Genomic DNA, 27,299 nt, shown 5'->3' with positions numbered 1-27,299 from the left:
ATCACTCCATTCTGTTGCCTCTGTCTGTTTTCTGCGTTTCAAATTCCAGTAGCTCTCTGTGGCGTCAAGTCATACTGCTCATGTTTTCTTAAATTAGGATCACCAATTGTTATCAAAAGAAGAATAAAAGATAGTGTTCCGTTCTGCTGATTTAAAATCTCTACTGCTGGGCTAGGTAATAAGGTGCTCTAGTGCAGAGGAAGATGGCAGTTCACACGAAGACAAACACTGAGAAGCTTCCACAATTTACAAATCCCATATTACAGCTGAGATGCTATTTCCCTCTTCATTGACAGAGAAGATAAGTGTTACAGCCAATCCAGCGATGAACTGGGTCACTGGTTTGATTCTGTTTCTGACAATTAAATGCATGAATCATTATTACTGAGGCACAGCAGGAAGTTCTACCAATGCACCTTTATTTCATATAGACATCGAAAATCTATGGCACATTTTAATGTACATTATTATATTTTTTTTGTCTGACATTTGCATGATTCTATATACCAGTTAATATTTTACATTGACCAACTGAAACACAGAAGGCAATCTTGGTGCTTCATCATATTCATAAAGAAACTTGTAGTAATTTTCACCAAGAATGAGTTATATATTTAGAGTGACCAATCAGAATAAAAATGAATACAACAATGTGCAAAGTAATTTAACATGATTAAAGTTCATTTTTTCTGAGATATTGAAAATGAATCTATTTATATGTATATATAATTTGTCATTATGTTTAATCATGAAAGTATGGCATCTTAAATTTAACCTGACAGATATATATATATATATATATATATATATATATATATATATATATATATAAACACCTGAAACACCTGAAAATTGTAGCTACAAAAAACTGTGAGAACTGGGAATTTTTTCCATCCCAAAAAAATGTACTTGTCAGCAAAGGAGAGATGTCTACTCACTCAAATTTTTGGCGATTTTTTTGGCACCTGTATCTCTAAAACAAAGACTGGCTGTTTAAGAACAATGGTGGATCTGACACCCAAGAGAATGATATAAAAGATGTGCTTAGATGCAATGTACTCAGCTTGACTCTGGAGTCAGCATGGGCTTATATCTTGTTGCAAGAATAAACTCTATTACACTGCACTTTGCCCATCTCCAGGGGAGTTTTGGGGATTTCAGCATTTTTATTTTTTTGCAGGAGAACAGTATTGAAGTAGAGGATCAGAATTTGTCTCTGGCACAAAACGGAGCCCCTCAACCACCACCAAAAAAAAAAAAAAAAACTCTTTCTTCCCAGGCTGCCCAACATTAAGCAGGACATAGAGCCAGACACCACCCACCAGTGTCTCCATTGTGGCAATGGTGTTGTCACCGCTCATGTTTGGGCATAATGTCTCTTCTGTCCACAGCCATACCAGGTCTGCTCAACTCCTTTGTGGATACATCAGCATAAAACTCTGCCACCACGGGACAGTGATCTGATGCCACACCACCCCATGACCAGTTATCTGGGATCCAGGGGTTAGTCAAGCCCTCTCGTATGACCATGCAGTGACCTGTCAGACACAAAGACACAAAGAGCAGGCAAATCAGCCAGAATGTGCGAAAGCTTGCGAGCTGTGTAATAACCCTGTTAGACACAATGTACTGAAATTATTACAATTTGAGGTAAAGTGGAAACAAATTTTAATAAAATAATTTAGCAATGACTACATTTTTGATATGAGGCATGATTTTTGTGAGAAATTTTACATTTTCTATCTACTGGAAAAAATTTAAATATATATGTAAAATATAGCAACTACAGAAAATATTGTAATACATAGACATATCTAGAAATGGTTAGGTGATCAGCAAAAATCACATTCATTCTGTAGTACCAAATGTTTCAATATAATAGTCTACATTTTATCTTCAGGTGCAGAGCAGCTAGTAGAAATAGAAAATTGTTCTAAGCCATATTGTGGCCTGGATATATATAACACATAATATTTTGATTAATTGTTCAGCCGCTCTCTGGGGTGACAAATGGCTCTGATAAAGGCTGCTGAAACTTAAATCCAACTGTCATGAAACACCAGAGGCTGGGTTGGATGTGAACATTCATTGAGATGGCAGCTGGAAATTCAGAGAAAACAGAGAACCAGAAATTTTGAAAAAGGGGAAAAGTAATCATGGAAAGAGGCATCAAGTCAAACATAAAGCTGAAAAATATAGACCTGACACTCTACATGTACTTGACTATTGTGAAAATTAATTTAGCTGACACTTCAAATTGATTTGATGCATGAGTTTTGACTGGGTGAAATCCAATTAGTTCAATCAGCTGTGCAAAAACTACAATCTAAAACCTTGTAATTTTAATGGCCAAAATTCTGAGCTCTCATATATTTCACTTGACTTTGTCTTGAGCAGTCCAGAATGGGCTTGAATGACTGTGATTTGAGACTTATTTTAAATGAATTATTTATTATTTAAGTAAATGGCGGTAGGCGATTTACGTCATCTCCGGTCACTGGTGGATGTGTTCTGTGTTAACTCGTGTGTTGTCTCTACTATTCTTTCCTATTCACTCGATTGATCTTGTATACAACTTAATATCTCTCCCCTTTCCGAAGCTTAGAGCCCATTCTGCTGCTTCGCTAATCAAACCACACGATTAGCAATGTCCTCTAGCTCTCTCTTCCTCCTCCTCCCCCTCCTCTCCTCTCCTGTTCTGTGTGACTCGCGTGTAGCTATTCTTCTGCTTCCTTTATGATAGCACCTCTTGTCATAGATGCAGGATGATGGTAGAAATGGAGGCGAAATTTAGTCAGTTAGAGTCGCGGCTCCGCACCTTAGCTAGCCCAGCCTATGCGTTGCCCCCTGTAGCCAGTGCGGGCCAACCGAGACCAGCTCCTACTGCAGCCTTGAAAGTTTCCTCCCCCACAGTGGCTCCCGAGCAGCCGGGATCTCGTCAGGGCGGCTGGGGACTGTCCGAGGCATAGTCGAAGGCAGCAGCCCCCGTTTCACCACCGACCAGTTCACGTTTCCAACAGGTTCTCCCCTCTCAACCACACACCCGCCGAAAAGCCGACTCTAGTGAATAGCGATTCTGTTCTGAGGAACGTGAAATTAGCAACACCGGCGGCCACAGTGAAGTGTATCCTGGGGGCCAGAGCAGGCGACATCCAGTCTTATCTGAAACTGCTGGCTAAGGGTAAACATAAATATGGTAATATTGTTATTCACGTCGGCAGTACCGACACCTGACGTCGTCAGTCGGAAGTCACAAAAATTAATGTAGAATCGGTTTGTATTTTTGCTAAAACGATGTCGGACACTGTATTTTTCTCCGCCCCCCTCCCCAATCGGACCAGTGATGACATGTACAGCCGCATGTCGTCATTTAACCGCTGGCTGTCGAGGTGGTGTCCCGAAAACAACGTGGGCTACATAGACAACTGGAGGTCTTTCTGGGGGAGACCTGGTCTAATTAGGAGAGATGGTGTTCATCCCACCGTGAACGGGGCCGCTCTCATTTCTAGGAATATGGCCGATTTTATTAGAAATCCAAAACCCTGACAATCCCAAGTCGAGACCAGGAGGCAGAGCCGCAGTTTAACACGCTCCTCTGCACCTCAGTCCGAGCTGTCACCTGCCGAGAATAGAATAGTCTCTGTCAATGTTTAGGTCTATAGAAACTGTGTCTGTCCCCCGACCACCTAAATTTAGAAAAGACACGAAACCCAAATTAAACAGAAGAGGGGCTAAAAACAAAAACAGAGGAGGCTGGCTCCCTGGTATCATTCCCAAATCTGTGCCTTAAAGCAGACATCAAGGATATTAGAAAGAAATTGGCGTTCCAGTAAATTGGAAGAGCTTGGAAAAATAGCTTAAAAACATATAAAAAAAAGCTCTCAGCAGTGCTAGAAGATCATATTACTCAGCATTAATATAAGAAAACAAGAATAACCCCAGGTTTCTCTTCAGCACTGTAGCCAGGCTGACAGAGAGCCATAGCTCAGTTGGACCAGTGATCCCCTTAGCTCTAAACAGCAACAATTTTATGGACTTTTTTACAGATAAAATTCTCACAATCAGAGAAAGAATTCATCAACTCTTGCCTACATTAGACAAAAATCTCATACTGAATACAGCAACTTCCAAATCAACTGCAATGCCTCTTTTACATCTGGAATCATTCTCACCTCTGAATCTCTCAGAGCTAGTTTCTATAGTTTCATCATCCAGACTGTCAACCTGTCTATTAGACCCAGTACCAACTAGCCTCTTTCAAGAGATTTTTTACTGAATTGAGCCATTCATTCTAGATCTGATTTATTTGGCCTTATCTTTTGGTTATGTACCTCAGACTCTTAAGACTGCAGTCATCAAACCCCATCTTAAAAAGCCTAATCTTAATCCATAGTTTTGGCAAACTATAGACGCATAATCGAACCTTCCATTAATTTCTAAAATCATTGAGAAAGCAGTAGCGAAACAATTACACGACCATCTGGATGGGAACGGTTTGTTTGAAGAGTTTCAGCCACAATTTAGAACCCATCATAGCACAGAAACAGCACTGGTTAAAGTCTCCAATGATATTCTAATGGCTGCAGACAATGGATCAGCCTCCATATTTCTCCTTTTAGATCTTAACGCTTCCAGCTGCACTGTAAGAAACCTTCGAGTAACCTTTGACCAAGACATGTCCTTTGTCCCTCACATAAAAAAAGTCAGTGGGGCAGCTTTCTTCCACCTTAGAAACATTAGGGAAATCAGAATCTCAGGATGATGCAGAAAAACTAGTCCATGCATTTGTAACTTCTAGGCTGGACTACCGTAACTCATTACTATCTGGATGTCCAAACAAATCTCTGAAAGGCCTTCAGTTGATTCAGAACGCTGCTGCAGCGAATATTAATAGGAACTAGGAAAAGAGATATCTCTCCCGTGTTAGCTGCTCTTCATTGGCTGCTGGTAAAATACAGAGTAGAATTTAAAATCCTTCTATTTACATATAAAGCTCTTAATGGCCAAGCTCCATCATATCTCAGAGAGCTCATAGTTCCTTACTGCCCTAGTAGGCCACTCTGCTCTCTAGATGGAGGTTTACTTGTGGTTCCTAGAGTCTCCAAGAGTAAATCTAAAGTAGAGTAAACCATGTTTTCCCGAAGTCTCTGTCTCTCCCAGCTCCTCTCCTCTCTCTCCCTGTCCTCATCCTGCAGGTGGTGACTTACTGCCATCCCATGTTCCTGCAATGCCTGCTGCTCCCATATCTTCATGAATTCTGTACTACGAGATGTAGTACAGAATTCTCTCCATGAACTTCATGCAGCAACATGTTCCTGCCTACACCCCCCCATGACTCTCACTCTCTCTCTCTCCCACTCTCAACCCAACCAGTCGAGGCAGATGGTCACCTCCCTGAGCCTGGTTCTGCCCAAGGTTTCTGCCTCTTAAATGAAGTTTTTCCTTGCCACTGTTGCCAAGTGCTTGCTCAACCGTGGATCTGTTGTCTCTCTTTAATTAATTTTATAAAGAGTTTGGTCTAGACCTGCTCTATGTGTAAAGTGCCTTGATGTAACTTTGTTATGATTTAGTGCTATACAAATAAATCTGATTTTATTTGATTTGATTTGATGAATTATGAGTCAACCTGGCCTTAAATGACTAACTTGTCCTGAATAAGAGAACTTTGACTTGAGATTTGAATTTCTTTCAATTATATTTTTCATGAGACTCGACTTGAACTTACTGTAAATCATTCAAGGACTGAAATGCACTTGTCATGACCTTTTTCAAATATTCTGAGACTCAACCCAACCCTTTAATCCCAATTGTATCATATTCATTACATTCCTTTCTAAGGTCTCCTTCTCAGACACAATATCAACACAGCTGATCCACTTTGCAATCTGACACGTGTCTTGTGCCCTCTGGTGGATCATCACTGTATTACTATCTTTGAATGCCATATCCAATATGGCTGCCTTCATGGTGTGATAGACATAGACAGATAGATACTCAATAAATACACGATTCACATCCCACAATCGCCCACTTAAAAATTATATAGAAATAATAGAATATATTAGAAAGCAAGAATAAGAATTGAGGCCAAAGGTTGGAGGGTGGGGGTGCAATGGGCTAATGCAGCCTGGAAAGAGAATGGTTGGTACAATTTACCAACGCCAGTAAAAAAGTTCAGCACAGACAGTGCAGGTGATGGGCGTAGACTCATTGTACTAAGTCTATTTCTATTTCACACCTTCTGTGTGGTATTTAAGAGTTAGATGGCATTGGGAACAAAGGACTTCCTTAGTCTGTCTGCAGAACAGAAGTCTGCTCAGAGTCCTTTCCTCTGCAGCCGTTAAAGGCTGAACACAGAGCCAGCTTTCCCAACCAGCCTGTCCAGATGCCCAACATAGATTTTTTAGTCCTGCCATCCCTGTACATGCCAGCATAAAAGAGTACACAGGCCACTACAGACTGGTAGAACATAGCAATGGGCTTCCTGCTGACCCTGAAGGACCTCAGTCAGCCAGCTCTGCCTTTTCCTGTGGAGGGCCTCAGTGTTCACTGACCAGTCCAGTTTACTATCTAGGTGGAACCCCAGGTATTTGTATGTTGTGACCACCTCCATGTTGACCCCCTCAATCTACATTCTCCTCCTGAAGTCCACCACTATCTTTTGGCCTTAGTAGTGTTTAGCTGGAGATGGTTGAGCCTGTACCATTTCACAAAGTTGTCCAGCAGGCGTCTGTACTCCTCCTGCCCATTATTTTGTGATTTCATTTAAATAATAAATTATTCAAGGCAGTGTGGCGTAATAGTGATTAGCACTCTTGCCCCACAATAAGAAGGTTGCGGGTTAAATTTCCCGGGCCTGGAGCCTTTCTGTGCGGAATTTGCATGTTCTCCCTGTGCTTGCGTGGGTTTCCTCCCATCGTCCAAAGACATGCATGTTTAGTTTAATTGGTGACTCTAAATTGTAGGTCTGAGTGTGAGTGTGAGTGGTTGTTGGCCTCTGTTGGTTTCTGTGTGTTGACCTTGTGATGGACTGGCAACCTGTCCAGGGTGTACCCTGACCTCACCCAGTGTAAACTGGGATTAGCTCCAGCACCCCCTGCTAAGCGCTAGAAGATGAATGAATGAATGAACAAATTATAAAATGTAATGTTCATTATTTTTCGTGTCTTAAATAAACATTGCAGTGGCCAATAAATTACCATGACGACTGATGTCTGATTAATCAACTGTGATACAAAACGTTGTAATGCTCAAAACAAATTTTTTTTGGGAAATTTTCCCAAAGGTCTGATGACAACTTTTGTTCTGTTTTCTGGCACTGAGTTAATATGTCAGGCTTTCGAGCTTGTTTGAAAGTCCAGCTGCATTTTTCCAGAATTACTCAAGAGTGCATTGATGCTTGTCTCAAATAAGATGGGAGCAGATTGGTTGATTTGTAATTTTCACTTCAGACCCAAAGCAGATCTGTTTCTAATGACTGACTTGAGACTGCACTTGAGCCTCTAATGAATTCATTAAAATTCAAAGCCACGACTTAAGATAGCTTTCACACAAAGACATTTACACCTACCAGAACACATTTTCTTGAGGGAGCGGCTGACCCAGATATTATCCAGGCAGTGTGTGCCCTGTGGTGAGCGTGTGCTTATGTTGGTGAACTGGGTTGATGGTATCAGGGCGCAGAGCTTCTCTTTTCTCAGTATGTCCAGCTCGGAGCTCTGAGGGGGGCAGCCAAAATCTCCCAGCACCAGCAACTCCTTCTCACCTGCAGAGAGATAGGTCAAGAACATAGAATTTATGCCCAAACAGAGCTGGAGGATGCACTGGGTGTGATCCGTCATTCCCCATTTGGAGATATTGTATGAATCCACCCACAGTGATTGACACTGTGTGAAAAGTAACTTTAACAAAACAATTGCAAATACCTGGTTAGCTAAACTCAGCTATTCATGCCACACAATGGAGTGATTTACAGCTACAGTGAGTTTTTTGTTGATTAGTAGAAGATTATAGTGCTGTATACTATAGTCAACTGTTTGCTGAGGTTTGGTCAGGTACATTGTGGGTACATTACTATCCCAAGGCAGTGGACAGTGAAAATTTACAGTTTTCTTAAGCGCAGTAGTGTGCATGGTGTACAGTGGTGACTTAATTTCATGTCCCATGGATTACTTAATTCATTCATCTTCTCCCGCTTATCATTTCCAGGTCGCGGGGTTCTGCTGGAGCCAACCCCAGTTTACATTGTGTGATGGCAGGATACACCCTGGACAGATTGCCTGTGCATCGCAGGGCCAACACACAGAGACACCAATTAACCTAAACATGATGTCTTTGAATAGTGGGAGGTAACCAGAGTACCCGGAAATTATTAATTGTTTGACTTGTGTAAAACGGCACAAAAAAGCTTTGCTATGTATGACATGGGGGTTTTGTCGTCTCTGAGGATGAGTTGGGTAGCCCTCCCTTATCCACACTTTGAAAAGCTCTGGTGGCTAACAGACTGACCTTTGAGTGCCTCCTGGATACTAGTGGCGAGCTGCTGACTCTTGACTTCATCTGTGTTGTGGTTCTTGCCGCTGGACTCTCCTGGTGAGGTTGTGGTCCACAAGTGGATGTTCACCACTGTCAGGTCGTAGGAACCAACCTAATGGTGAACGTCAGTCATGTTTCTGGTCACAATATTATAACTTATGGGCAATTAAATATCATGATTCACATACAAAGGACAAGGATGCACACAAGCTTCAGCTCACTGTTGGCATTCTACCATCATGTGTAAATAATTATTGGTTAATATTTCTACTGTCATTATTTTCACGCTTCTTATTGCTTTCTGTTATTTTACCCTACTAGTGATATTTACTAATGTACTATTATGAGTAGGATCAGTCATTGTCTTTATCATCAATACTATTTTTGTGAGTTTTCCTTGTTCTCTTGTTCTCTCTCTTTCTCTCTGATTGTCTCTCTCCCTCTCTCTTTCTCATCCCAGCGAGTCGAGGCAAATGGCCACCCTCCATTAAATCTGGATCTGTCTGAGGTTTCTGCCTCTTAAAGGAAATTTTCCCTCCTCTGCCACCAAGTGCTTGCTCATGGAGGGATTTGTAGGGCAAGCCAAGTTCAGGTAGTCTGTGGTTACTGTGACCTGAACTTGGACCACCAAAATCTAACCAAGAATAACTTTTGGACTTTTCAGAATGTCCTCATGAAGCTAATTCAGCAATTTGCTCCACCAAACAACTGCCAAATTATTCCAAAATGTGGACTAATGCTCAAAGTGCTCTGCTGTTTTGTTTTAACTTCTGTTTCTTGTCATGATTTATTTGTTCTGACCCTCAGTTATCTGCCTCTCCTGTGGAGTATTTTATTGTGTGTTATGCACAGTGTATTAGTATTTGTGAAAACGGGCTCATTATAGATCTCATTGAAGGAGACTCTCTGTTTTAACAAAACAGATTATATCTGCTTGATAAATTGGCTAACATATCTTATCTAAACATTACAATCTGGTTTTGGAATAACCATCACTTACAAAAAAGTGAGCCATATAGTGTCGAGGGCAGGGTTGATTCTTGTTGCTATTAACAGCAGGAGACTCCAGGATTGCAATGTCCTTCAGGTCAATACCAGATGAGGTGTCCCAAAGAAAACCAGAATAGGTCATGCCCTGTGAATACAGGATTGTGGCAAAGGGTGTTTTTTCAATCGCTTACTCATGTAACAATCATAATAATGAATGTCTTATGCAAATGTGCCCTGTCCATTAAGTGGATTATTTTCTGTAGTAGCAGGGGTAGTGTGACTGGACCCTCCACATAATCCTCTGCTAGATAACACTATTCTGTTTCAACAGGTCAACTCTTCAGATGTATTTCTTTGTGGTACAAACCAGCACAAAGTGTACTGTTTTACACAGTCTAAACAGTTAAATACATGTTTAAACAGCAAGCACACTTGTTCTTATTTGTGCTATAATGGGCCAGTTGGTTTTAAAATGAGGTGTGGTCAGATACATTGTTGGCGCATTTCTATCCTGTGGCAGCAGACAGACATTGTGCAACAAAACCCTGATCTGAGGTCAGTGTTGCAGTATTTCCCATTTACTTGAATACACATTATGAACAGCATAACGTGGATCTACAGAGAGCACATGCACAATGTTCTTCTGATGTTTGGATCAGTGTCACATGCAGAATGTGAAGGTCAGGGCAACATGTTGTCTCTCGGACATTTTTATCCTCGGTGGTCAGGACTAGTCAGGACTCTCTGGGCACAGTATTAACTTTTCAATAACAAAACCTAATTTGGTGTGAAACAAAAAACTATCACGATAACTGGAAATGGACACTTTTTCCACAAAATACACCCTAAAATAGACAAGATGACTTGTCAACTGTGATCTACATATATTTCAGTAGCCCACTTAGGGATTTCATAGTTTGAGTATTGCACACCTTTCCAGCCAGTGCGGTTCTCACCAACATGATGTCCTCATTATGCTCCAAAATTATGAAACTTTTTAATTTAAGCCAAACTGTAGTGTTAGTTGGTTCGAGTCTATATTGTCACAACACATGTAATTTTCCCCCAAAAAATTCACCAGCTTCACCAGATTATTTGACTTTTAATTTACTATACCACAGTGGCTCATATGTCGATATTTACTAATTTGACTGTGCCTTGAAAAAGACTTTGGAGGCTTTTGATAGGCTAACAGACATGAGCTGAACTAAGTGGAAGTCTCTCTCCTTTAGCATTTTTCAGGATGCTTTGCTGTAGATGAGAAAATAAAAAGTGGTTTGGTCTCAAACTCTGAAGACTCTAGTGTTGCATAAGATTGGCCCTTGGAATCAGCCTGTTGAAAGTGAGGGCCTGGCTAAGTGTGGGTTGATAAAATCAGCATTGGTAGAATTAGTATCCACTACCTGTGGATACTAATTTACTACCAATGCTGATTTTATCCACTAGTGTAGCAGTAGTTTTCTGTTGCATTTTAATGAATGTGAGGGGGAACTTTCTGTTTAGATCATACCTTGATGGAGCTCCCTGTGGGTTTTTCAGATACAACACTCTTCCATGAGCCTCTTGGCCATTTCCACTTTCGTATGCTGGCCAAAGAGCCTTGGTTTAACTCCACACAGAACTGCAACACAACAACGACAATGAAAAGAGTGCCATATTGAAACAGTAAACACATATACAACACATTCTGATATTATATTTTGGAAATGATATATGATATATGATTTTGTTTTTGTTGTTGAAGTGTCAAAAAAATAAATCCTTATTTCTCTGCTGTTCATACAATTTATCTCAAGGAGACTGCTGTCCTTTCCCCTAACATGATAGTATTATTCTATTAGATTAGTCTTTCTCATTGTGACTTGAACAGGAGGTGGGGTAAAGAGTGAGCCAGGAAGCAAGCAGCCATCATTTACAACCCCTTTGTCTTTACAAAACAACTTTTTGGGGCAACTTCCTGTGAGGGGGCAAGAGTTAGTTGCCAGTTTGGCCATAATCAACCCCATCCACCCAACAGCAGAGCTCAATCAACCAAGTCTAAGGGAGGTTGAAGAGGTCATCAAGGCAGCTTGATCAACACCTTCCCCAGGCCCCAGTGGTGAACCCTACCACACCTGCCCAGAGCTTCTCCGGCACCTCTGGAAGATCTTGAAGGTGACCTGACAAAGAGGGAGAGTTGCTGACCAGTGGAGGTGTGCTGAGGGAGTTTGGATCCCCAAGGAGGACAACTCAAAAAACATCGACCCGTTCCAGACAATCTCACTGCTGAGTGTTGAAGGGAAGGTGTTTTTCAGCATTGTCTCTCTGAGGCTGACACAGTTTCTCCTCAAGAACAGCTACATTGACCCCTCGGTGCAGAAGGGTGGGATCCCTGGATCCCCCGGCTGTTTGGAGCACAGGGGTGTTGTAAGGCAGCACAGAGAACAGAGGCGACCTTACTGTGTTATGCTTATGGATCAATACCACACCAGCTGGTTGAGCTTGCACTGCAAGTAAGATTCAGGTTTAGGGTCACTACATGTCAGTCCCAGGGTGCAGGTGGATCTTAAAAGGTCTTGAGAAACTCATCACCTGGGCTAGGATGACATTTAAGCCCTCCAAGTCAAGGTCCATGGTGTTGAAGAAGGGGAAGGTGATTCCTAATCTCAGGAACAGTCATTCCATCCATCACAGCAGAACTTGGGGAAGATGCAAGCTTGAAAGATAATGCCACGAACCAGGAGTCAACAGAAGAGCTTGACACTTGGCCCACCCAGTTGGACAAATCAGGTCTACCTGGTAGACCACCAGCGGATTATTGTATGGGACAAGAAACGTCTTGTAACTACCATTCAGTGGACTCAAAGAAGAGTTTGTGGTGGCTTGCACGCAGGAAGTCCTCCAGTACAGGGACTCCAGGGATGCTAAAGTGTCAGCAGCCGGCATTGCTGTGAGAACAGGAAGGAGGTGGAGAGCAGAGACAGCATTGGAGGTCACAGAGTCACACCTAAGGCAAAAGGCATTGGTGGACACTGGCAATCAACAGAGTGGGTCTGGGTTAGTTCCAAAGCTACCAGGTTCGCAAGGCCTAAGGCAAGGAGAGACATCACATTCTCCAGGAAGAGGTCGAAGCAGGTGTGGAGGAAGAGTGAGTGAGCAGGGCAGTAAGACTCGGCAGCAGGGAGCTTGGACCAGATGGGAGAGTACACTGCAGCGCAGGATCACCTGGCCAAACATCATGCAGGTAGATTTCTGTTTCGTCCGGTTCCTGGTGTAGGCAGTCTACAACGCCTTATCAAGCCCAACAAACCTCCACACCTGTGGAAAGAGCAAGGCACCTTCCTGCCTACTTTGCTCTGGAAGGGGCTAATTAGAACATCTCCCCAGCGGCTATCCAAAGGCTCTGGCAGGTGGCTGCTATCAATGGCAACATGACTGGGTGCTTAGTGCTTTTGCTAAGAGTTCAGTGCCAGCCATTAACATCGGCAAACACCACCAAGCACCAAAGAAAGCAGTCACTTTCATCAAAGCTGGAGAAAAACCCCAGACTCAGCCAAAACCAATAACAGGCCTCCTCCACAAAGCCAGCTGAAGGTTGACCTGGGAAAGTGGCTGACTTTCCCACAGCACATTCCACTCCATCCAGACATGGTCATCATCTCAGAGGCCAAAAAACACCTGATCATGCTGGAACTGACAGTAACTTGGGAAGATTGCATTGAGGAAGTTAATAAGAGGTAATAATTAACATGCCACGTTAGTGGAGGAGTGCAGGGGCAGAGGCTGGAAAAGATTTTACGAGCCCAAAGAAGTTGGCTGTAGAGGATTTGCAGGACATTCATTCTGTAAGGGCCTCACTTGATTGGGCGTCACAGGAGCAGCCAAGAAGAGGGCCATTCAATCTGGTTATGAGTCAGCAGAAAATGGAATGGATAGCTGCTGGGATGTAAGTCGGGTCCTGATCAACCCTGGCTGGGTCGCCTAGACGAGAGTGTATGTTGTGAGACCCAAAACACCTTATGACCACTGGTCACAATGCATCCCAGTGCATCATGGAGATGTTTCTTGAATACTGAACCAGGTAATGTTTATATATTGGGGTCTGATGTCCTCTAAGGTTCAGAATCTATGACTTTGACTAGACTTAACTCATACTATATAACGAGGAGGGAATTCATCAAGAAAAAAGTTCCTTTAAGCAGTAACTGAGACTGAGATTAAAGAGAAATATCACTCTGTGTATTTGATCCCAGTACAGTATCTGTTTTTATTAGGTAGTAGTAGGAGTGAACATGTTTAAAACTGTGGGGTCAAAAACAGTAAAGCACAGACATCCTGTGCTGCTGAGCAACTTGAAAGGCTTCTGTGATTATTTACTGCATGTTTGTGTGTCATTTCTCTTCTGGGAAATCTGGTTGTCACTGCTCCCAGCAGTCAGAATAAATGTGTCAATGTTTTTGAGCATTTTTTCTCTCTTATTTAAAAGAAAAACAAAACCAACCAAATAACCAAACAAACAAAGAAAACTATCTGAACCAAAATTTAATCCGATGTTCCCTGGTTCCTCTGACTGCTGAACAGGATACTCTCCAACCCATGGAAATCATATTTATAGTCATGAAAACACAGGAGACCACTAACACAGAGTCAGGGCCTAGAAATAGAGGACATTTACACTCGGGAGTCATAGACACACACAGAATTAGCAGAAGCGAAAGAGGAACATTTGCATAAGAGCAACACATGAAATCATTGTGAAACACTGGCAGAGTTTCTGAGTTTGTTACTGAATGCAGCAAATTCAAGTCAGCACCTACAGAAACAATCAGAGAAGACCTTACCTTATCAAGAGCCTCCCGCTCTAGCAGACCCTGCACAGCCAGTAACTTGATGCTAGAAGCAAAAAGTGACAAATTTCATAATTACATCTTTAGATTCTGACTGTATGTTTTATTACACTTTATATAATAGCAGTAGATTAAATTATAATTGTATTCCTTTGGAAAGAACTTAAAGTAGCTATTGTTGCTATCTCAAGACCCTGAGGGGCTTGGCTCTTCACAACTGGCTGCTCTGCCGTGCTATTACTCGTATTTACTATGAAATGCTGCTGGTAAAGCTGCTGACTGTTTATTATTGTCAACTAATTTTTGGAGTTGTAGACGGGTTTAAACTTTGAATATTAGGATTTTGCTGATATTATATTACAGTGTACACAGCGAATTGCTCTGCAATATGAGGTTTCATATTTGAAACTGTTTGCTGTATTTGTATGTTATTTGTGTGAGAAGTGTTGATTTTTAGTTTGTAGAGCTATGAGACAACCCTGCTTAAAATCTGTGCTTGTGTTGTTTTCTTTCAGATTCTAACTTTATTATTTATTATTATTCAGATTATAAAAACCTTATTTTAAATATATATATATATTTATACATGTATCAGGCCATACAAAAGTACTGATTTAACTAAAATTAAATCAGTACAAAGTGTCAGTTGCAAGTTGCAGTTGTAGGATGAAGATGATTACAAGGTAATTCTCTCCTTCGGTCAGTTATTTCAAAGACATGATGAATAAGACTGAGGAGATTGGATCAAGAAGAAGAAACTAGTATCATGATGATGTGTTTATTTCTTCACCCATAACAAAACTTTCTGAAAGTATCTATTAAAATCATAATTTTAATGGTTTCATGGATTATCAGATATTTTTTGTCTTTATTTTAAGATAACACGTTATATCTTACAGTCCTAAAGAACAGTCATACAGAACCCCACTAACAAGTCCTGAAGTTTGAAGTTAGTGACCAAATATTCCACTAGATTATTTAAATACCAACCAACCTCCTATTGTCTGTAAACCAAAAGACAATAGCAGAACATTTCTAAATTTACAAACTTGATAAAAAAAAAAGGATAAAATTTAAGGAAAAGATGTACCAGAACCACCTACACTGTCGAAAGATCCAGATAGTTTACAGTAAAAATCTGATCTGAACTGATCTGAAAACTGAAGTCAGTTTTTAGTCATTTCAGATTGTTCTGTTCCACAAGACAGTGAAAAAAACAGCCTCCTGGTTCTCAATATAACTACAAACCAGAGAAAACCACATCAATCCAGACCACCAGGAGACATTACATCAGCCGTTCAGGAACCAACTGACAGCTAATCGACTGAAAGTATAGTTATACTGTTTAACATGTGCACTAATGTACATGGAAGTTTGGACTAAGGCTGTTAGTTAAAAGGAAAGGGGGGGCCTTTCCAGCCAATGAACATTTATTCAACAACTTTATACCTATAAATTCCTTTTCCAGGCCAACAGTCAAAATAAAAAGCAATAGCGCCAGTGCTTTTCCATTTGGATTTGGCTCTAAAGAGAAACCATTGTTGTGATGTCATTAGTGAGACAGGTAAAAGGAAAGAATTTATGAATGAGCAAATCAGTCAGTCAGTAAATAGGTTGGAGAGTCCAAGCGTAAGCAGGTAAGTAGATAGGTCAGTGGGTAGGTAGACTATTGGGCAGACAGGTAGACAGGTCAGTAAATAAGAAGGTAGAAAAGAAGTCAGGTAGTTGGAGTAGATGACCTGCTGCTTTAGAGGTATTATGCAGTCTGATAATAGTGGGATTCATGTTATTAGAAATGGTCTCTGCATGTGAAGACTCTTAGAGTTTTACGGTTAGAATGAAATGTAATAATCCTCCAGTGTTTCTTAATTTACAGAAAAGAAAAGAAGAAGAAAAAAATACAAGGCAATAATACAGACTGATATACATACGCTATACAACACTTCATCTCTTCATCTGCAGTCCCACATGCTAGTCCGACTGATTGTGACAGACTGAAACGTAGTCGGTTACAATGCTTTGACCTCAAATTCAGAATCAGCCGAACAGGAAAGCACATTGCTTAACAGTCTTTTGTATTTATGAAATGCTGCTGCTGAACATTAAAGACACTGTTACTCCTCCACACAGTCACAGTCACCTCCACTGAGGGGCATCTGACAGCACCGGCTTCATGTGCTACGCAATCAGTCCACAGTTGTGAAGGACAGCAGTTACAACACACATCCTCTTCGAAGTTGCACACCTCACATTGTCGAGGCTGTGAAACTGTGAAGGGCAAATTGCAGATAGTGCAAGTCATCACACTCAGATACAGGAGAGTGGATGTGTTGACAGACCAATTCTTTTTATGTGTGACAAGACGCCATTGGAAATTGTTGTGATATTTCCATGTGTATCACACATCGCGAGTGTGTGCTGTCTTTTTTACTTTCTCATCCAAGGCCACCAAGAGCCTCAAACATATACCAACTGGAGAGAAATACTTAACTATATACTGACTATATGTCAGATAAGTCACACTGCCACTTTGATCCCATGTTCTGGCTTCTCAGTATGTGTTTAACTAGAATATCAGACACAGTTTAAACTTATCTAGGTTACTTCATACCAACTGCAAACATCAGACAAGCAGGATGCTAACAAAATTTATTATACTTCTTTCATCTTTGCTGCTAAAACCATTGATTTCTCTGTTCCACTTATAAGTTGCAGAAACTTTTTCACCTTGGTCATTAGTCCCAGATCCTGTTTTCAGAACAAACATTCACAGAGATGCGACCTCTTTCCTCTCCTGGTGTGATCACTCTGCCCGGTGAAAGAAGAAACTCTCACACTATTACACTCCTGGTGGTGAACACACTGATCCCCCTGTTTCCATTGGCACGCACTCAAGCCCTGCTGACACTGAGCTGATGTGGGGTTCAGCCATACAGTCAGTATATGGTGGATGATGCTGAATCAGTGATTCAGCAGGTGCTTTGAATGCACTGAAATGTGCTGCGTTTATAGGAAATAATCCAATGGACATCATATTTCAGAAAAAAAAAGGATATAAATCAGACATTGACAAGGGTAGAAATAATAACAAAGGTTACCAATACACAAAGCATGCAGTGTTACCGTGACAACAGACACTTTTATCTATATTTTGACCGATCTGATCTGATCTTGATCTGACCGAATTTCAGTTCCACATCTTCCTGCTGCTCCATAGATGAGCACAAAATAATGAAGCAAACTGTACAAGTCTAACTCAAAATGAAGTAAGTCACAGGTCATGTGTGAGTTTTCATAATAATAAGCAGCAGAGATGACCTTGAGCATAAATAATGTCTCTGGGGTCCATCCTCATCTCACACAGGAAAAGGGCCTGGGGCTGCAGATCACCACAACAGACATACACACTTATACAACAGAACACAACATGCACCATGACAGTTATCATTTCTGTTCTGAGAGTGTCTCTCCACACAACTCTCTTTCAGTGCTCTCATTCATATTACTGTGGGATTGAGATTAATTAATATAAACTACATAAATAGATAAATAAATTATAGCACTATCTATGCTTGCTGGAGTAACTAGTTTTTAACCTTGAAGCTTTATAATTATTAGAGATGCAGCATAAACACTGTGTAAACACACAACTGCTTTTAAATAACATGTAACCATGTATTTTATAAAGTCCACAGTCAATTACTGATGACTTCAGTTACATATGAATACACATCTGTTCCCTGGGCATCAACATTGAAATACCCCATGACGATGAAAGGGAACTTGAATAATTTTCTGTAGAGCCACCACAGGACATCCTGGGACAAGAGAAAAATGTGTAATAATGAGAAAGAGCATTTTCATAGAGCTACAAGGGAAAAAAGCCCATAGGAAGGAAACAGAAAATAAAACAGTTCCATATTTTTCAACAGTCCCTATTTTAAATGGAAAAACAGCTAGTAGCAATAAGTTTGAGACAGAAAAGGTTAAATAGTGAGAATGAGAGAACCTCTTTAACCACTGACACTGAAGGAATCAGACCAGGAGAAGCTGACGCCAATCACTCTATGTTGTATGTCTATATCTAATGCTATGATGTTACCCGATACTTGTGCCTTTTGTTGTATTTACTGGTACGTTTCAGGAAGCAGTGGCTGCACACTTTGTTTTCTTTTTGTCCGTGTCCACTTTGAATGACCAAGCAAATTTACTCTCATCAATGTAATGCAGTAAGTAAAGTAAGTAAGTAAGTAAATGCAGACAGCTTTGTGTTGGCCGTGATACAGAAGAATTACGACCACATGATCTGCATCTGAACTGTGTGTGATATGGATGGCTGCTTAATTAGTGACAGCCTGCAAACTGGAAGCTTGTCCCTGTCTTTATACAGAAAGCAGCATTATCTAGAAAGTTGTTAAAAGGCTTTTTGAGTTGTGGCTGGCTGTTAAACAGTGTGACCATTTGTAGATAATACAATAATAAGTGCTGCAGGCAGGTATATATGTAAAACTGATGGACTTGATGGTCTTAACCAACATAGAGAAGAACATCTGTTGCTTAGTCAAGAGACACTGTAGAATAGACATATGCTATATATGCTGCATATGCTGCAACAAAAAAAGTCTTTAATTTAAACTTAATTTGAACTCCAATTGATAAGGGTCAATTGAAAAAAGAAAAAAAGAAAAAAAGAAAAAAAAATCATTCTGAAAGGGTGTATTATCATAGAACATAGACCTGATTTAGAATCGAAGAAGACATGGTTACAGTATCTCCCTTTAGATTTTAAATAAGCCTTGATAGAATCAATTGCTCTTCACATCTCACTAAAGAATTAACAAAAGCAGTCTCTGTGAAACATTTATAGCATGTGAATTAATGTTTACCAAACTGACTCATCAATGACTCATACCAAACCCATGAGAGGGATGCTTGGACAGATCACTTCCTCATGACTGTGCTGTAACTTGATTCTGCGTTTTCTCTTTTAGCCTCCTGTTTGTAATGCCAGGTAGGTGGGATATAAATTGAATAAATATGCAAAGCCACACTGAACAGGGATATTTGCTGCGTTTTACATTTTTAACAGCCAGAAAAGATGTTGTTGGTTGCATCACATTCATGCATCATGAGGTTACAGTATACACCAGGTAAATGAATTGAAAAGAAGCAGCTCAGTGAGTCTGACGGAGTCTGCCTACAAACTTGCACACAGAAGTAGATTTGACAGCAAAGCCAAGCCGTCTCTGTCAGCGCTCATCCACACCTTGACCCATAGTAACCCCATTGGCAAAAGCTCCAAGCTGCTGTTTCACTTCCTTTTTGGCCAGCGTGCAAGACTCACTAATGCTGATTGCTAACATCAGCAGGCTTGGGAGCATGTGGCGGTGAGCACAGTTTGGTGTGTAACCTTTGGTAAGAGAGAGTTCATTGAACTCCAAAAGCTTTCTGCTTGTGCCTGGAGCAAAGCCAGTGAGTGTGAACACTCCCAATATTGTGATTCCTCACACAACAGAAAATAAGCTGCGCAAACACCCAGTATCTCTTCCACAATCTTCCTCTGTCTTATTGAGTGGGTTGTTGTGGGTTGAGTATGAATTACAGAGACATTGCGACTAGCTCGTAGATCTGTGTGTAAAAATGATGATGATGATGACAATAATAATATTATATATTTATTATAAAAAAACAAAAACAACAATAGTGGAAAACACCAACATCCATGAGGCAACTTGTTTGCTGTAGCTATTTGCTAACCCATGCTGTCATGAAACCAACGCCCAAAACTAACATCTCGTGAGTAATTAGGGCTCAAGCATTTGTATACAAATAAATAAAGAAATATGACAAACATTAAACACCTGTTTTTTCAAATTAGGAAAGAATTTCCAGATGGTGCTGCAAATATAACTTTTTATTTTTATCAGAATTTTATGCTATTTATCACTTTTTTTTTTAATTATTATTATTATGTCTAGATCATTTATAAAAGAGATGGAAGAGAAACCTCCTGAAACTGAAAACTGTTTAGGAAACACTGCATGAAGACAGATCTTTAGAGGACTTTAAAGATGGCTCACGAAGCATCCCATGACACAGCCCATAAATTAAGGAAATGCCTAATTATATAAGGCAACGGACCACATCTCACATCCTATACTAAGTCGATAAAAATGGATGTAGACTCTGGGTCTCAAAAGTGAAGCCAACCCGAAGAACCTTGAATCTGCTTTCTATCTAATGACTGTCAGCATGAGTATCAACAGGTTGGGTTCCTCAAATGGTTTAGATAGCAGATTGACAAATTACAAGCTACAAACTTCAAAACAGCAGCTGGCAAACCAACTAGCCGATGGCATGAAGGGCTGATGTTGATGTTACAATGTGTGATCCACATATTCCAACAGTTAAATATACTAAATGTCTCTTTTCAAGCCAGAAGAAACAATATTTTTCAGTAGTCTGAAAAGAATCTAGGGATTTTAAAAGAGGAGTGGGTCAATCATATTTTCAAAATTGGCTTTTCATGAAGCATTGCAACAAGAAATTTGTCACCTGTCCCTTCGCACTGTAGTACAATTCTTGTAGTCAAGAATTTATAGTACGGGTGAAGTCAGTCCACTTAACGTACCTAGCTTTAGTGAAATATACATTTATTTAACCAGACCAAAAGTCTATGTATTTTATTTTTCATACAGTTCATACAGTTTTGAACTCTTCTTGACATCCAGAACACCAGTCTCTCTCTATTTAAATATATTCTTTCTAATAATAAAGATTACTTGTCACCAAATATTTTGTTTCATGTAAAAAGTAATAAATGTGACTAGCAACTTGACATGTTAGTAGTTGTTAGGATAAAGCTGTACTTGAAGAATATTTTGACTTAGGACTACTACGATGTCCTAAATCCATCTCAAGGACCTGGGGGTCATATCACAAACCTGGATTAACATGCCCAGAGCTTCTGCAACCAGTGGCAGTCCCATATTTCAACAGTGTGGGAATGAACTCCATCCCCAAAGATGAAAAACACTTGCCCCCACAAAGCGGGGTATATCAGAGACTGCAAAGGATCGAATGGACTGCCAGCAGCCCTGACCTCAACCCCATTGGCTGACTTGTGACAAATGCTGGTTGAAGAATGGGATGCCATCCCTCAGTGGTGTGTGACCAGGGGGGTGACAAGCATGAGGAGGAGGAGCCAGGCTGTTGTGGCTGTGTATGGTTCTTCCACACATTACTGAGGCTCCTGTTTGTTCAATGAATAATTTGGTAAATTGCCCATATGTCTTGTTTCTTCAAACTTCAATCGTTCAATCCACCAAACACCGAACAAGAGTCGATGGCAGAATAAGCTGTTTGGCATTGGCAGAGAATATTTGGCAAATTTTTCATGGACACAACCCCCATACTCAGCTCTGCTGATCATCCCACAAATGCATGTTCCTTACTAATGTAGCACAATTTAGAAGGGAAATAAACAGGCTTTCCAATGGTATAAGATTTATTGCCAAGAAGCATTGATGCAACAAAGAAATAATCTACCAAACACAAATTTCCTTTCTTTTTGTGCTAGGTTTAGTTAAAGGCAAACACTTTTTACTTTGTAGGCTAAACATCCAAACTTTACTTGAAACACAAGTTTTCCACATCTAGATTGTGTTGTGTGCAGTTACACCCATGCAGATAAAAGGATGCTCCTGTTCATGTGCTTTTGTTGACCATAACTGGATTTGCATGGTGTGATTTCATAATACTGACAAAAAGTGACCTGGCAGTAGAGAGAATTTGGCTTGATCAATTCCTAGGTACTGAGATGAAGGCTAAACTCAATCAGTTTTATTTTAATACATGCACGGACACATACACTACCAGTCAAAAGTTTGGACACACTTTGCTATTAATTTGAATGAGAAAGTGTGTCCAAACATTTGACCAATAGTGTACCTCCTGGATGTCAACAAGGGTGATGGAAGAATCTCTTTTGTTTTTAATTCATGAATTGGAGAGGCCCACATACACCATTACACAGTCAGGCACACACAACCACATCTCCATTTTCCATATATTTGTGAGGACACGCCATTAATTTTCACTAAATCGGATTACCTACATTACATACATACTATTTATTTCATTGTCTGTTGTAAAAAGTATAAGGTATTTATAAAATGTGAGCCCGAAAGGGTCAAAGGAACAGTTGTGTCCCAGATATGATATTCTTTAACAGTCTTCACCAAGACCCTTAGTCAAGCAATACTTTTTTCAGTGCCCTTTCTGCTGAACCTGCTGCCTTTTAAATTGGGGGATGATGAGGGTCGCCCCAACTTCAGACAGCATCTGGTTGATGACAAAGCCTTTGTAATTTGTAACCTCTCCAGGCTCAAGTAGGCAGAAGATTGCTGACTGTTGTGTAAATTTTCTGTCTGATATTGAAGCAGTGAACAGCTTTTAGACAAAGATAATCACACCGCATGGGGCAATTACACCTTTAAAGATCTTGGTGTCTTTGTAGGTGGAGAATTTTTCAGACTGGAAGGTGAGTGATGATGGCGTCTCACGTCTGATTTCTGTTCAGTCTAGAATCACTCCCACATTGAGACAATACTGTGCAAACTTCGATGGCACTGTTGCTTGTACCTGTTCCCCTGTCATCCAAGTTGGCATTGATCCCCAAAACAGTGAAGAGGTAATTTGCCCATGTAATGATCGCTCTGCTCACTGTAGTGGTGCTGATGCCAACAGCAACTTGACAGCAGTAGAGAAAGAGTTTGTCTATAAGCGTAAGACTCCTGTTATGACTAGGTTTCTCCAGTGTCATGATATCACCTGTCCTCTGGGCTCTACTCTGGGTTCTAACACAAACCTGGAAGAAGAGGTGATGATGGATTTCCAAAATGACCAAAACACTTTCTCAGACAGAAAGTGGGTGTAGAACTGGAATCCCTTGTTGATTCCTTGTTCTCAGTTGATTCAGAACGCTGCTGCATTAATATTAACAGGAACTAGGAAAAGAGATCACATCTCTCCCGCGTTAACTGCTCGTCATTGGCTGCCAGTAAAATGTAGAGCAGAATTTAAAATCCTTCTGTTAACATATAAAGCGCTTAATGGCCAAGCTCCATCATATCTCAGAGAGCTCATAGTTCCTTACTGCCCTAGTAGGCCACTCTGCTCTCTAGATGGAGGTTTACATGTGGTTCCTAGAGTCTCCAAGAGTAAATCTAAAGTAGAGTAAACCATGTTTTCCCGAAGTCTCTGTCTCTCCCAGCTCCTCTCCTCTCTCTCCCTGTCCCCATCCTGCAGATGGTGACTTACTGCCATCCCATGAGGTTTACTTGTGGTTCCTAGAGTCTCCAAGAGTAAATCTGGAGGCAGATCTTTCAGCTATCAGGCTTCTCTTCTATGGAACCAACTTCCAGTTTTGGTCCGGGGGTTGGACTCTTTAGCAATTTTCAAGACCAGGCTTAAAACTTTTCAGTATGACAGAGCTCATAGTTAAAAAGTTCAAGTCCTCTACTCTTTAGCTATGCTGCTATTGGCCTAGGCTACTGGGGGAAGGACTGAGCATCTCTCTCTCTCTCTCCCTGGACCTGCTCTTCATGTAAAGTGCCTTGATGTAACTTTGTTATGATTTGGTGCTATACAAAAAAATCAGATTTGATTTGATTTGATCCTTGTCAGTCACTCAGTACCTGTTCATTTTCAGCGTGCAGGACAGAAACCAACAGAGATCAACAACCACTCACACTCACACTCAGACCTACGGACAATTTAGAGTCACCAGTTAACTCTGATGTCTTTGGACAGTTGGAGGAAACCAGAGTACCTGGAAGAAACTCACACAGGCACGGAGAGAACATGCAAACTCCGTGTGTTGGCCCTGTGATGGACTGACAACCTGTCCAGGGTGTATCCTCACCCATTGTGAGTAGCACCCCTGAGACCCGGATATGCATAAGCTGGAGAAGATGAATGAATTAATGTATGAATGTGTTCATCCAACCTCCTCCATCCCTTCTGGCGGCTAATTAGTTGGATTGGTTGGTGTGAGCAGTTTTCAGTTAACAGTCATCATACTATCCCAGCAGACTGATGTAACAGGGTTTCTATAATTGCAGTCTATGAGAGCTTGAAATCTTAGCCGGCCAGGGTCAGTGTGTGGAATGTGTGTGACTCAATTTCTGTGTCCCTAAATTGACCTCAGTGGGACCCCACTGAGGTCAATGCTGTAAAATGGGTCTGCAGCCTTTACCTGAGTGATGAGGTTGTGATCTGGCAGATGTTGCGTTTCTGCTCATATTTATCAACTAGAATGCTAGTACATGTCATTTAAAAAAAGGTTCTTTCTATTTGGAGTTAACATGTTCTCCCTGTTCCTGTATGGGTTCCCTCCAGGTTCTTCAGCTTTCTCCCACAGTCAGGAGACATATCAGGTTCCTCCCATCCCAGTGTCAGCTAGGATCACCAGAAACAGGGATGGTCTCTGGTAATATCCTGGTCTTGGCATGGCATTAACTGTTTACACTGATCTCTGGATTGGTATAAGCTATTTATGCCAAGCATAAATCCAATGTGGATCAGGTGGCACTGCATTAAAGATAGCCAGCACAACATGGGCTATTAGTAGCTGATATTGGATGACTGTTTTAATGGCAACACTAAAACTAGAGCTAGTGGCAACACTAGAGCCAGAGTCACACTAATGGTTAGAATTTCTCAATCCATATAGACCTGAATCAGCAAACCTTCACAAATCTGCACTACATCTACTGAGCAACTGCCTGAGAAATATAACACTGACAATGGAAACTGTGGTGTAGCTAACAATTTTATCCAAATTTAAATTATTCAACAGGTTTACTCAGGAAATCGTAACATAACAAATCTCAAGCTCCTTACAATAAATACCTCTAAAAGATCCATTTTGCGTTGAAATTATGTTTCTTTTTGCGTGTTTTTGTTCTTTTTCTTGTATTTCAGTATTTCATTTTTCTACTGTAATCACGTATCTATCCTATTCGTCTGTTAGACTAATGATGGCAAGGACATTTGAAAGTGTCTCTGCATCACTCTGATATGAGAATATGAAGTTAGTTTTCACGATGCTGGACTATGAGCTCACACTTCTAAGCAGGGGGTTCAGATACTCACTCATTCTCCAGCAGGGTCATGCACACCACCTCTTTGACTCCCGGGTTGTTGGCCTTGTCACAGGAGCATTCCTGCAGGCTCCAGGTGGCCAGACGCACCACGGGCTTCCCGTCCCGCAGCCCGGGAGGAGGCTCAATATTGGGCCGCGCTGAGATGATCTGGGTCGGACCCCCGGGCAGCAGGTCCAGGTCGTCACTCCTGAATGAGCTGAATGAGGTCGGGCTAGGTTGGGACTTCGAGGTGCAAGTCAGCCCTCCATTGGTGTTGGTCGACGGCGCCCTGGAGCGCTCCACAAACACCTGGAAGCGGATTTTGTCCAGCAGGGAGCTGTTGATGTGGCTGACCCGGACCAGATCCTCGATGGTTTTGAATGGGCCTTGTTCCGCCCTATAGCTCACGATGTTCTTGGCGATCTTCTCCGTGATACCGCGGATGCTCATGAGCTGCGCCGGCGTGGCGGTATTGATGTTGATCCCGGTGCAGGGCTGATGATCCAGGTCTTTGCGTAGGGACGACGGGGAGTGCTGGGAGGAGCTGGTCCTGCTGGAGACGCAGATTTCTAATTTGATCACCTCCAGTTTGGAGGCCCCGATCCCGCTCACCAGAGCCAGGTCCTCAACCTTTTTAAAACCTCCGATACAGTCCCTGTATTCCACAATATTCTGCGCAACGATGCGGTTGACTCCCGGGAGAGTCATGAGCTCCTCCTCGGTGGCCGTGTTGATGTTCAGTCGCTCCTGGTTCACTAAAATGTGGCCAAAGTTACAGGCGGCACTGAATTTGCGAGTCCCGGCGCTTAAATCAGTGGGGTCCCGGGGAATGGAGCGGTGGCAGCCCAGACTCCCCCCCATGCTCGCGGGTGAGGGCGGATGACTGGCCTCTGCGGAGACACAGCAGGCTGGAGATGAGACTGTCCTCCTCTCTGACACTGAGCGGAGTTGATGTTGGACATGCGTACCGTTCAGCAGCTGTTCTCAGTCCACTACATACTGCAGGTCCTCTCCGGTCTGTGTCCCCGGAAGATAAGACACAGATAGCCACGCAGCTCAGGAAACTTTGCCCCGGAACAGTCCGCTACGTTGCTGGCCACAGGTCGGCCCTCACGCCACAGTTTCACAGATCTGTCAGGGAGCCCCGGCTTAAACTGCCACAGACGGAACTACAGCCGTTGGATTTCAAAATAAAAGCCACGCAAAGCAAATGGTCTACAGGTAGTCATCCGCGTAAATTGGGTCTGAGTTCTATGTTAACCTATCAAAAGTTTCTGTCCACAAATGAATCTTACAATCAAGAGTTCTGGAAATGTGTGTTGTCACAACAGAGCCGTAAAAGCCACAATGTGTATTTTCCATATAGCTACTATACATTTACTTTTATTCATTTGTGTCGATGTGTGCTTGATTTAATCATATGACAAACGTGGTTTTTATTTTGAAAGGCAGCAGCAGGAATGATGGCAGTTTGGGTAACCAAATATTATCTGTAGCAGATGACACAGCTCATTACATTGTGATAAAGGTCTATAAATTTCGACTTGGCTTTAAATTTGGTTAATAATTAGTCATGGCTGGCACAGGTAATGGGATTTGGCCTGTTGTTTATCAAATATGTTCTTGGCTCAGGATTGGGGGCTCTCTTTGTTCTATAAAGATATTGATTTGGTGCACATGGTTAAAAAAATTGCTGCTTGTATGTGCTTTCCATCACTGGAAGAATGTAATTACCAGTCAGCTCTGATACTGTCTGATTGAATTAGTGTAAGGAATATAATTTCAAATGAGTCACATGCCT

At 41.4% G+C, this 27,299-nt stretch overlaps 1 protein-coding gene across 2 annotated transcripts; it reads right to left on the bottom strand.

The window, feature by feature from the left end:
* Positions 1 to 404: 404 nt before the first annotated feature.
* Positions 405 to 26,641, bottom strand: eepd1 (endonuclease/exonuclease/phosphatase family domain containing 1). Of its 2 annotated transcripts, XM_029514325.1 has the most exons (7): positions 25,509 to 26,641; positions 14,346 to 14,397; positions 11,036 to 11,146; positions 9,536 to 9,670; positions 8,509 to 8,647; positions 7,571 to 7,765; positions 405 to 1,538 (listed from the first exon to the last, which is right to left on the bottom strand). In XM_029514325.1, exons 1-7 carry the CDS (start codon positions 26,357 to 26,359, stop codon positions 1,351 to 1,353), a joined length of 1,671 nt encoding a protein of 556 aa, XP_029370185.1. In that variant the 5' UTR covers positions 26,360 to 26,641; the 3' UTR covers positions 405 to 1,350. The 2 variants fall into 2 exon arrangements, with proteins under 2 accessions (XP_029370185.1, XP_029370186.1); XM_029514326.1 differs by lacking the exon at positions 7,571 to 7,765.
* Positions 26,642 to 27,299: the final 658 nt, after the last annotated feature.

This window comes from Echeneis naucrates, chromosome 11 (genome assembly GCF_900963305.1).
Source record: "Echeneis naucrates chromosome 11, fEcheNa1.1, whole genome shotgun sequence".
Taxonomy (NCBI): Eukaryota; Metazoa; Chordata; class Actinopteri; order Carangiformes; family Echeneidae; genus Echeneis; species Echeneis naucrates.
The sequence above is the reverse complement of the archived record's forward strand: the minus strand, read 5'-3'. Positions and strand labels throughout refer to the sequence as shown.